Genomic DNA, 12,343 nt, shown 5'->3' with positions numbered 1-12,343 from the left:
CCCCTTTAAGGAGTCTAATTTGTCTTGCGTACCCCAAATTTCACCTCACTTTAAAACAACTTGCTTACAAAATCAGACATAAAAATACAAAAGTGTCATGCCACACTGTTATTGAAAAATTGCTATTTTCACCCTATAATTATAAAATAAATCAACAGGAATATATATTGTACTTACGTTTCACTGTATAGTCCATACAGCAGTATAAACAAGTCATTGACAGTATGAAATTTTAGTTTGTACTGACTTCGCTAGAGCATTTTATGTAGCGTGTTGTAAAACTAGGCAAACAGCTAGATGAGTTGATGTACCCCCAAAAGACCTCCGCGTACGCCCAGGGGTATGCATACCTCTGGGTGAGAATCACTAGTCTAAGACACCCTTCTTTCAGTTTTATTGACTCTATCCAGTAAGGCCCTCTGCTGGTTGGACTGTGGTACCACAATCAGACAAGTTCTCTGACTCCTTTGTAAAGCCAATGCCCTTTGGTACAGCTCCACCTAGTCACTATTTCTCTTGCCCTCTCCATCTGTTACACACAACGCTGGTGTTTTCTAACTAATGAGCCTCTGAAACAGGCTGCAGACCAGGGAAATGCACAGGATTAAAAATTTGACTCCTTTTGCAGGGGCATGTTCTGTGTCCCTGCTGCAGCCCCGGGGCCAGAGGAGCTGTCAGTTCCTGCAGCCGGGGCCGGAGGAGCTCGCTCTCCCCACTGCAGCCCCTGGCCAGATGAGTTCTGTGTCCCTGAAAATTATTGGGGGGACAGGTCCCTAATTGCCGCCCCTTGTGCATGCCCCTGGGACTAATACAAATTTCTGCTACAAGCTGGGGGTTTAATCAGTGGGATGCAATGAAGGGGGAGAGGGTTCTGGGAGTGTAGGTCGATCACAGGCTGGCTGAGCCCCAATGCGGTACAGCTGTGGGAAAAAAACCAATGTGATTCTTGGACGTATCAGGCAAAGCATTTCCAGAAGAGATAGAGAAGTATTAATACCATTGTTCAAGGCACTGGTAAAACCTCATCTGGGACAGTGCGTACAATTCTAGTCACCCATGTTCAGCAAGAGGAATTCAAATTGGAACAGGGGAAGAGAGGAGCTACTGGGATGTTGCAGGGAATGGAGGGCCTATCTAACGAGAGGAGATGGGAAGTGCTTGGCTTGTTTAGCCTAGCAGAAAGAAGACCGAGAAGGGATATGATTGCTTTCTATAACTACATTGGAGATAAACAAGAGGTAGGGTGAAGAGCTATTTAAGCTAAAGGACAATGTTGGCACAAAATTGGCCATGAACAAATTCAGGCTGAAAATTAGAAGAACGTTTCTAACGAGCAGAGGGTTGTTTTTGGTCTCCTTCCTTTTAGCATCAGAGGGGGCCGTGGCTGGAGCTGGCACATTGGACTGGGTGGCCAGGGCTCTGAGGCAGCATTGAGCATGCTCTCTCTGTTGCTTGGCTGGTTCTTGTTCAAATGCTCAGGGTCTAACTGATTGCCCTATTTGAGGTCAGGTGGGAATTCTTCCCCCCGAGGTCAGACCGGCAATGAGCTTGGGGAGTTTTCATCTTCCTCTGCAGCATATGGGTGCAGGTCACTTGCCAGGATTTTTGTGGCTATATCTCACCTAATCAATTCCCTGACATTGCAGGGGCCTTGGCATTGGTGCATCTTGGTTCCTCCTATTCTCTCCCTGTGGCACATAATAGTTTAGTCTCCTGTGGGCTGTGATATGTGGGTCTAATTCCAGTAGTTGGTTTAGTGTGTTGGTGCTGGGTGGCTTAGGGGGCCTTTGGTATACAGGTGGTTCAGGGGGTAGATCAGGCGTTCTCAAACTGGGGGTCAGGACCCCTCAGGGGGTCACGAGGTTATTACACGGGGGGTCATGAGCTGTCAACCTCCACCCCAAACCCTGCTTTGCCTCCAGGATTAATAACGGTGTTAACTATATAAAAAAGTGTTTTTAATTTATAAGCGGGGGTCGCACTCAGAGACTTGCTATGTGAAAGGGGTCACCAGTAAAATGAGAGCCACTGGACTAGCTGATCCAGTGATCCCTTCTAACCTGAAACTCTGATTATATATGAATTTTTATTGTCTTTTCAGTGCATAGTTAATAGTAATTACATTCTAAATTTCCTTCCTATCCATTTACTCATTATAAGTCTAAACACTAACAACATTTTGGGTAACAGATTGCTTAGACTTTAGAGACAGAAGTACTAGTCAAGTTAAAAGTGGTAGTCAATGGATTTTTTTGAAGTCCTAGGATATTTATATTTGCATTCTTTAATTTAAAGAAGGCATCGGTAGAGCCACTTTTTGTTTTCAGTCATTTAAGGTAGGGTTGGACTTCACCCTGCCACATCTGTACCAATTCGTTGTTAAAACTGAATTTAAAAACTTTTTGATCACCACTGTTTTCCGATTTTCAAAAGTAGGGACTCTTAAGTACCTTTAGTTAGGCACCCAAATGGCTTAGTTTTCAAAAGTGCTGGGAACCCAGCAATTCCTATGATTTTAGAAGAATTCAGCTGGGCGTTTTCAAACACACACTGCTTACCAATCGTGTTGCATCACTGGACCTTGTTTCAAGTCTGTTCAGTGAAGATTTTCAGTTAAGTAAACATGTTGAAGATTTGTATAGATTATTACCATTCCAGTCTGTGCTAGGGTGAGAATTCCCTTTGTATATACTGCATGATTTGAAGACTTGTTTTTTAAATAAGAACATGGACAACTTACTTTATAAGGGATTTATTTGCTGTGCATAGATTATTGCTTTACCTAAACATCTAAGAGTCCAGTAAATACCTTATGTACATCTGAAAATAACACACACTGATCTTTTGTAACAGTGTCTTAATTCCATGCACACACCTGGCAGAGGGTTTCCCCTGGAACAGATGTTACCCCAAAAGTCAGGCAAAACACTCGGGAGTGCACAGAAGTGTAATTTAAAAAAAGTCCTGGAAGTCCTTCAGTGTATTAAAATACCAGAGATCAAAGTACAGCCTCTAGCAGAGACAGTGGTACCTTCCAAGCTGGTTTCAATGCATGGCTCTTAAAAGTTGTACTTAAGATCTGCAGGGTTGACTGAATTCTCTGTTGGGAGTCTCAGGAGTTGCTCTTGGTTATCCTCCCTCTCCAAATAGTCAGCTGCCTGAGCATGATCTGATGTGGGTTCCTTTTATTTGAACTGATTATCTATCAGGGTTCCTTTCATCTTGGCTTTCTTGGCTTCCAGCTCAGCCTGATTAGAAAAATTGGAACAGAATGAAAACTCTGCACAAGAACATCATCCTGAGTAACTTTCTCTCCAGCACTCTGAGGTACGATCTTCTGGTCTGAGCACTACTAATGCAGCAGGCAGCCACCTAACAGCTAAGTGCAGAACAAAACGCTTCAAGTCTCTTCATTCACTACCCTCTTTGTTTCTGGGTGCAAATCAGAAGGTGGATTTCAATCTTTGAAGCCCCAAATGGTCTGGTATTAGATACGTCAGAGGCCATCTCACACTTTATATCCTGCACTGGCAGGAAGGTGAGCTAGATAATCTAGTAAATCTTTCCCATCTCCAACTTCTATAAGCCTGTTGCCATAGTTAAGATCACTGAGCATGTTCTTACTGTTGGTTGTCCTTTGCAGGACTGCAGAGGAGCTACTGCACTGGCAGGCCCTCCTTTCTGTAACTTACTCCCTGTTGTAGCCTACGCTAAAGCCTGAGTGTGGCAGGCTTGAGGACACAATGTAAGGCACATTCTGTTGGTCAAGTTCTGGGATAATTTCCCCCAGCTCTGATCTGACCATTCATTGGCTATCTGGCCTCAGAGGCTGCCCTGGTTGTACTGTGTTTTATAAACTACCCTTTTTGAGTAGGTCTATGTATAATTTTCTATGATCTTCAATTTTAGAGGACGAGAGAAAACCTCTACAGAACAGTCTTCTCCTCACAGGACGGGTAGGAGAGGTAAGATATGGTGATGTCTAACAACAGGAGCTTACACAACTGGAGGAAAACCTACAATAATTGTGTGGATTTTCTTAATATTATTATTTAATAACTTTTTCAATTCAAGTTAAAAATGCAAAGGATAAATAATTTGGACTGTTAAGCTTAACAACTGCCCACGCCCAAGGCTGCGTATGAACTCTGTACACCCACTGTAGGGTATTAAGATATGCTGCTTATGTATACTGCCAACAGATCCAAGGGAATTGGACACCCCACAAAGATACAGTTTCACCAACAATGCACTGAAAACAAAACAGACTTACCAGTTCCTGCAGCCTCCTTTTGCTCATGCCTTTGCGTTCCAGCTGCTTCTCAATCACTTTAGCATTCTGTGCATAGGAATCTGCAATCTCTCGCTGAAAAATATACAGTGTCACTGTGTTATACTGTAGGCCAGAACTGCACTGCCTCACTGATCTGATAAGTGAGATGGGTAGGATCAATTTCCAGCAGAGTATAAAGTTAGTGACAATGTGAGCACTACCCAACTTTAGTGTGGGGCCTGAACTTGTCAAAAGATCCCCATTGTGCTATAATGCTTGCTGCTGTATATCTTTTGTCCTCCCAAAAAGATCTCAAAATGCCTCAGATTGACAGGCAAACTATAAAGTGATAGGTTTCAGTGCCACTGAAATACAGTCACCTCTAGGGCACAGCACGCCTGCTGTTTAAAGTGCATGGTAACAGCAGCTTAGAACAGGAAGTAAAGAATCAGGACCACAAGCCACTGGCCAACTGCAGTCATCACCACCGTGTTCTGGCTGGTAAGCGCAAAATGCAATCAAGAAAGGTTGATATGTAATGTGTGCTCTGTACCAGGTCTCTTCATTAGCATGGCAGAGGTGGTTCAGGGGAGATCATAAGGGCAAAAGGATTCTGTGTTACCAGATGGGAGACTATTAATACTACCATATGAGGAGACTGTCATCTGCATATTAAATATATTAATTACCTGCTTATCTATATGCAGGTAATCTGAACCCACCTGACTTGAGATCACCCATTCATTTCAATCAAGAGCATTGCAGAATGCAAAATAAACTGAGGAGAATGACAAGGAAGCAGAGGCAGGAATGAGGTCACAATTCCCCTCAAACTGCTACACAGAGGGAAAAGTACATTAAGGAGCCCTCCTAGAATAGAGAGGAAGACAGTGCTGAGAGGATGGCTACTGCATAGGAACTCACTAGCATTATTTGTTAGCTTGTCCTAGAAGATACCTATCTCACTCGTACTAGTAGGATGATCCACACCTGTGGCATGAATCTTATTAGCCACAGAAATGTTCAAGTGAAGAGCACAATATAAATACTTAGATGGATAACTGAGCATTCTGTCTGACTGAACTTCCCCGGGGAAATTCAAATCTTCTATGTGATGAATAATGGATTTCCCTTATGTATGGATCAGACCGAAAGGCTAAAATGGAATTAAACTGAAAGCGTTGCCATTCAGACAAGAAATTTCTGGAAAACTTAGATTTGGTGTCCCAACAAAACCGCTGTGTAACTTGGTATCTTGTTGGCATTAGCAGGGCAAAGAAAACTCACTGCTTCAATCTCCTCCTCCTCTTCATCAATGGTGGAGACCGTGACTGAACTGAACTTGCCCATGTCTTTGGTCCGTTTGGTCATCATCACCTAGGACACGAACAAGAGATTTTGCTTTAGTTCAGTGCACATTAGTGTTACCAATAACTTTTCTCTACTCCATAGCCTTGAAGGCGTTTCCTGTAAATCCATACTGTTAAGTATTGCCTTTTATTGGAGGCACAGTAAGATTAACCACATGGGTTTGCTGGTACCAAGAAGTGCCAGCTCTTGGAATCAGTGTACTCAACACCAAGAACTGGAGAGAAGATAATATTCAGGTGTCGAGTCTGAGATGCTTTCAAATGGATCTTCTAGGTTGCTTAGGCCAAAGATCTAACAGGTGCAGGGACCCCTTCCCATCCTTATTCCTCTGTCCTCCAGTTTCAAAAACTTCATGTTAGTCTTCCTTGGCAGAAGTTGAATGCAGTCAATACCACTATTTCAGGTAAACTAGAAGGGATCATTAGAGTGACATAGCACAGGGGCCAGGCATTCTAGCAGAGATGGCCAGACCTGTTAGGTCATTTTGTCCATTCACACCCTTTCGAAAGGCAAAGATAGCTTTGTAACTCATCTAAGTCTAATTACCTTTTTGGGAGGCTCTTGTTTCTGAGTGTATATGTTTGTTTTCCCAAAGCCCTGGCCAAACTTGACCACAGCTCCATCGACAATGAAAGTAACTGGGGCATTCTTCTGCTGGTGCTGGTAGAAGAGCAGAAGTCCACACCTGGAAACAACAACACATCTACTGGTGAAAGAGTGCAGATCTCAGTCTCATGCTCAGATGACTTGGTTGTAGTTTATTTACCAAACGGGCTCTAAAAACAGCCTGTACCGCAAACTGTCCAGTGTAGCTAAATAGCCTTTTTGAACAGGCTGGAACTTCTTTTCAGGTAACCGATCATCAAAGAAGGAGACAGATCATAGACCAAACATTAGAATGTCAACAGGTGAAGAGTCACAGATTTTCTCAAAAGCCCATTTTATAATACAGTCTGGTCTTTCCTTCCATTATGTGATACATACTCAACTCTGTCCCTGCTTTCCTTAGCTGCCAAATTGAGAAATGCAACAAAAATAAAAAGCGCAATAAAAGTGTGACAAATGGGAGTGCTGGTAAAAGGCTGTTTTTTATATTCTGGCCCCAGCTACTTGACCAGGATCAGGATTACAAAATGTTAATACTCACATCACATCACACAAGTCAAAAATCTCATGTGTCCAGCAGCTACTCTTACAAGAAGAAACGTTATTTCTAAGGGGGCGTGACACACAATGAAAAGTAAAAAAGAAGCATCTCTTATTCTGTAATAATACGATTTGATCTGCTGACACTTACTTTCCACACTTCTTCCTGTACTGCCTCTCAATACCTTCTGGTCTGCGGGAGAAAGAGAGAATTTACAGAAAAGTGGGAAGGCATCAGCTACTGCTGTCTAGATACTAAAGGTGTTTCTAATGCACTCTCCTAAGAGTAAACAGAAATAACTCCAAATGAGCAATGCGATAGTGGCTTGGGGACTGTGTATACCTAACAGATCTGCAATTCATTAGGTATCCATAAAGGGGTAATACATAGTCTTATTCTGGGCACCAACTAAAAGAGACATGGGGGAAAGATCATGAATAGGGCATAAAACTAGAATCGCTGGAGGAGTAGAGAAGGCAGGAAGACACAACACAGCAACAGACCATAGTGAAGTAGTGGTAGGCCCAGGGCAAAGACACCTTTTCTTTTAAACCCCTTTTTAAAACATTTTTCTCCAAGAAAGGCTTGCTACCTTGATTTTATCCCTAATGAAATCTCAACATCCTTCCTTACTTGAGCTGTTGTTCTGTTTTGTCTTCAGGCTTGTCTATATAAACACTTCACAGCAAACTCGGGTCTAAATCTACCCCACACAAGCCTGCTGTGCAATAATTGACTCAATGGACCCTGCTGCCTCACTTTGAAATGAGAGTAGAGCCAAGCACACTACAGAACTTTCAGTGCATGGCAGCAGGGTCCACATGAACAATTTGTGATTGTCTGACTACCGCGGATAGATTCACACACCAGCTTGCCACAACCTAACTGTCTATACAGACAAGCCTTTAGTCTTCTCTCTCCTAGATTGTAAATTCTTTGGTTCAGAGAATGTGTCTCAGTCTATGGTATGTTGTAAAGGGCCATGTAAATGTGTACGAGATTTTTAATACTAATATTCCCAAACAGAGTTAAAAGTCACAACAAGACTAGAAAGCAGGAGTGCTGCAATTTACCTGAAATCCAAGAGAAGAGGAAAACAAAGCACAAGGTCCCCAAATAGGCTGCACTTTAACCTGTCAATTCTGTATTGCAGTGACCAATGTATTTATAAAAGTGATTTACAATAGGCTCTCAATGGCCTCCTTTTATCAGAAATCCAACAGCAAGGGTGCTGGCAGTCCAAGCTTCTTCGAAGCTGCTCACTTCAGATTAAATAGTTTTGCTTCACGTCTGCTTTTGTTGTGGTCATGAAATAAGGGCCAGATAATGTTTTTCAAATTTAATTTATCATCAATAGTAATTTTTCCTCTGGTAAATAGGAAAGAGAATTAGCATTCATATGGCATTCTATCATACGGTTGAAGTAGCTCAAATGGGGACCTGAACTATTTGACCATGTCTCTTTAATATCAGCAAATGAGCTGATGACAGTGTTAACAACTTCAGATTTAGCAGTACTCAGGTTATCAATTTTAGGAGTTATTTTCATCCAAAAATTTGAAGCACAAACAGCAACAGTGTCACAGCAACTGTCAAGGAAGCCAATGGAGGAAGAGAAGGTTTCCTACCTTCTGAGATAAACATTTTCCTCCTCCTCTGTGTTACAGAATTTATGGGCATGTTTGGCTGCATCAATCACCCGAGCTCTGTCTCGAGGCCTCATGGGCAGCTTCTCCAGCTGACAGTCTACAGAAGTGAAGAGAGAAGCTGTTATAGAATGCAGATTCAGATCCATCGCTAAGGGAGGGAGTTCTGATTGTCCGGGAGTGTTCATCTGAGATGGAGACACAAACTTTGAAGGGCCAATTTTTTTTTTTTTTTGGGTGAATACCTAGTGACTTTCTTCATCACACATTTTCTTTAAACACCTAATTATCTCCCCCCCGACACACACTAAAAAACAGCCAAACAAAAGCATTGGTGCACTCTGTTAGATTTCTGCATGATCTCCTGGTGACAAACATTGGGTGATTTCGCAACCTAACTGATCAAAGTCCAGGCACAGAAGAATGCCCAACATTGCAGTACCGTATTTCTTCTCCCTCCATCGGGCTCCAGAATGAGCAAACTCTACCTCACCTCAGCTGGAGATTCATCACAACCCAGAACCATTAAGGATGGAGGGGAAGACGGGAAAAAAAAAGGGATCCCAACACAAGGATTTTAAGAAACTGAGGACATTGAGAGATGTCACAGAGTGGTGACAAAACTTAATAATGTTAATACTTAGCAACTCTGTAGCACTTTACATATCCAAAGCTCTGAACAAACTTTCATGCCCAGAAAACTGAAGTACCTGGCTTAAATTAGTATGAGATGGGCTGCGGACTCAGGAGCTCTTGTCTTCTAGTGCTGTGATCAGAGAACTCTACCATCCCTTTATACTCAGAGAGTCTCATAATCAATGAATTTAGTGTCTCAGCCTCCCCAGGGATCTAGGGAAGCTTTATCCCTCCCACTCTGCAGATGGGGAAACTGAAATACAGGGAAAGTGACTTGCCCAAGGCCATGAAGGGAGAGAATGGCAGGGCCAGGAAGAAAGGCCTGAAAGCAGAGCTACTTCTCACTCAGATTTTCTCAGGGACCCCATTGTCATAAGGTAGGGGGAGGCCATTGGGTCAGCTGGTCCATCCCAGGCACATTCTGAAGTGCAAGGGAAGCGTCCATGTCATCTGAAAATCTTCTCAGTCCCCAGGGATGCCCAACATCCCCTCCCACCTGTGACCGCCAAACTGACCCACCAAACAACACCACACACGCAGCTGTCATCCCAGCCTCTGGCCTTCAGGGATCTATAGGGACACACCTGGCCAAGATGAGGGTCCTTTCCCTTAGTCCCCCCGCCCCCGCAAGGCCCCAGCTGCCCCCTCCCCACAGGCCCCAACTGCTCCTCCCCCCCAAGGCCCCAGCTGCCCCCTCCTCCCGGGTTCCTGCCCCTCCCCACAGGCCCCAACTGCCCCCTCCTCCTGGGTTCCTGCCCCTCCCCGCAAATTCCTGCTCCTCCCCCCCAAGGCCCCAACTGCCCCCTCCCCCCGGGTTCTTGCCCCTCCCCCCCAAAGCCCCAGCTGCCCCCTCCCGAGTTCCTGCCCCTCTCCCCAGGCCCCCACTGCTCCTCCCCCCGGGTTCCTGCCCCTGCCCCCAGGCCCCCACTGCTCCTCCCCGCCAAGGCCCCAACTGCTCCCTCCCCCCAGATTCCTGCCCCTCCCCACAGGTCCCAGCTGCCCCCTCCCCCGGGGTCCCTTCCCTGCCCCCAGGCGCCCAGGCCCCAGCCGCTCCCCGGCTCACCCAGCACCAGCACCATCTGGCCGCACAGACAGTAGTAAACGTGCAGCGGCTTCTCGCCGTCATCGTACTCCTCGCGGTCCCGGGTGTCGGAGCAGACCACGGAGCGGGACACCACCTTGGGCATGGCGGCGCCGAGCGAGCGCAGCCGGCGGAGGCCCTGCCCCTCGGCCTGCGTCGGAGTCGGGCCGGGCCTAGGGCGGGGGCCTCGGCCGGCCTCCCCGCAGGGGCGGGGCTCAGCGCTGCTGGGCCGGCGGGGGGGGGGGGGTACGCTGGGGCAGGAGTTGCCCTGGGAGGGTATAAAGGGGGGGGATCGGGGCGGTAAACACGGGCGGAGTTGGCCTGGTGTGGTTATATTGGGGGGAGGTCGCGGTGTACAATGGGGGGCGGGCGGCTCTGGGGTGGTAAACACAGGGGGGGATGCTCTAGGAGGCTGTTGTCCTGGGATACTATATACTAGGACAGGGGGAGCTGCCCTGGGATGGATGGAATACACGGGGGTGCTGTCCTGGGATATATGTAGGGACTGCAGTAGCCTAGATTGTATACTGAATTGGCATGATATAATGGGGCGTTTATATGTTGTGACATGCACCCAAGAAGGGGCCCTACATGGTGTGTATTAGAGGGGGGACATATGCATTGTGTTGGCAGTAGCTCCCTGCTATAACACACTGTATATTAAAAGGGTTGCTCTGACTTGTGGTAGCAGAGCATGAGTATTTTGGATTTCTCTGGCCTGCATTAGCATAGCCCATACAGGGAAGGATGCTACAGCATCTCTGTTCTACGCTTGTAGAAAAGGAGATTTTCAAAGGCACTAATGGGAATTAGGCAACCAACTCCAGTTACTTTCAATGGGAAATGGGCATGTGACTCCTTTGGGTGCTTCTGAAAATCCCAAGACTGCCTTGCATCTTGCATATGAGCAGTTTAACCCAGATTGTAATGTTTGTATACTACAAGCAGTGTATATTTTAGTGCTGAAAATCACTTTCTCATCTAATACCTCCCCCTGTCTATGTCAGTTTCCTCATCTGTTAAATGGGAATTATGCTACTTGCCTGTCTTCTTCACAGGGGTATTGTGAAGTTAGTTAATATTAATAAAGCACGTTGGGAGCCAAATAATTTAAGATTAAAAAAGAGCTAGCCATATGAATAGCCAATCAAAAAAATCCGGAGTTTTAAGTAGTGACAATAAAAGCTTTCAGAGTAACAGCCGTGTTAGTCTGTATTCGCAAAAAGAAAAGGAGTACTTGTGGCACCTTAGAGACTAACCAATTTATTTGAGCATGAGCTTTCGCGAGCTACAGCATCCGATGAAGTGAGCTGTAGCTCACGAAAGCTCATGCTCAAATAAATTGGTTAGTCTCTAAGGTGCCACAATAAAAGTTTTGGAAGCGATATTAAGCCTTGTATTGGAGGTCTTAAGCCAATCTCTATTAGCGATCAGGATGAGATGTAGGTGCAGAGGGCAGAATGGATTATCCCATATATGCTTACTGCAGGCTTCTTATGCCATCCTCTGAAGCATTTGGTTCTGGCCACTGTCAGAGATAAGATCTTGGGCCAGATGGACTGCTGATCTGATCCAGTGTGACAATTTCTACATTTCCTATGAGCCTCAGGTAACAGGCTCTATATACTGCAAGTGCAAAATGTTTGAGAATTAAAGAGAAATAAGTATTTAAAAATGTTAGAGACCCTTATGGTGGCTCAGAATACTGTGGAATAAAGATACTGAAACTATAACCTAAGGATATTGAAGCCTGTTTCGCTAAGGACTGTCCTTTGATTCCAATGTTTACAGAATCTATTTTGGATCCAGAAAATATATCCTGCCCAAGCAAAATGAAAATACATGCAGGAAAGTAAGGTCCAGATCCTGCAAAGAGCTCCACTTAATTTAATGAAATGAGAGGTCTTAGCATTAAATTAAGTTTGGTTCATATGTTTCCTTTGCATATGGTGGTTACGCAATGTCTATCTTTGTCACAGGTCAGTAATATACACCATGTTACGTACAAGTGATTTGAAAGTTGCTTTTTGCTTTTGAAAACATAAATTATAAATCCCTGTGAATGTTATTCATATTTCCAAGCTTGAAGTTAGGAAATTGAATTTCCAGTTTTATTGTCAATAACTCTTACTGGGTTTTAAAAGCAAATGGTATATAAAAATGTACAAATAAATCCAGAAAAAAACTGT

General features: G+C 44.6%; 1 protein-coding gene across 2 annotated transcripts; it reads right to left on the bottom strand.

Moving 5' to 3' along the window:
- Positions 1 to 2,736: 2,736 nt before the first annotated feature.
- On the bottom strand, positions 2,737 to 10,366 carry STEEP1 (STING1 ER exit protein 1). Of its 2 annotated transcripts, XM_043522656.1 has the most exons (8): positions 10,137 to 10,260; positions 9,148 to 9,228; positions 8,420 to 8,537; positions 6,942 to 6,983; positions 6,191 to 6,329; positions 5,561 to 5,650; positions 4,274 to 4,366; positions 2,737 to 3,248 (listed from the first exon to the last, which is right to left on the bottom strand). In XM_043522656.1, the coding sequence occupies exons 3-8, from the start codon at positions 8,512 to 8,514 to the stop codon at positions 3,186 to 3,188; spliced, it is 522 nt and encodes a 173-aa protein (XP_043378591.1). In that variant the 5' UTR covers positions 8,515 to 8,537; positions 9,148 to 9,228; positions 10,137 to 10,260; the 3' UTR covers positions 2,737 to 3,185. The 2 variants fall into 2 exon arrangements, with proteins under 2 accessions (XP_043378591.1, XP_037765086.1); XM_037909158.2 differs by lacking the exon at positions 9,148 to 9,228 and having other exon boundaries at positions 10,137 to 10,366.
- Positions 10,367 to 12,343: the final 1,977 nt, after the last annotated feature.

Source organism: Chelonia mydas, chromosome 9, assembly GCF_015237465.2.
Source record: "Chelonia mydas isolate rCheMyd1 chromosome 9, rCheMyd1.pri.v2, whole genome shotgun sequence".
Taxonomy (NCBI): Eukaryota; Metazoa; Chordata; order Testudines; family Cheloniidae; genus Chelonia; species Chelonia mydas.
The sequence above is the reverse complement of the archived record's forward strand: the minus strand, read 5'-3'. Positions and strand labels throughout refer to the sequence as shown.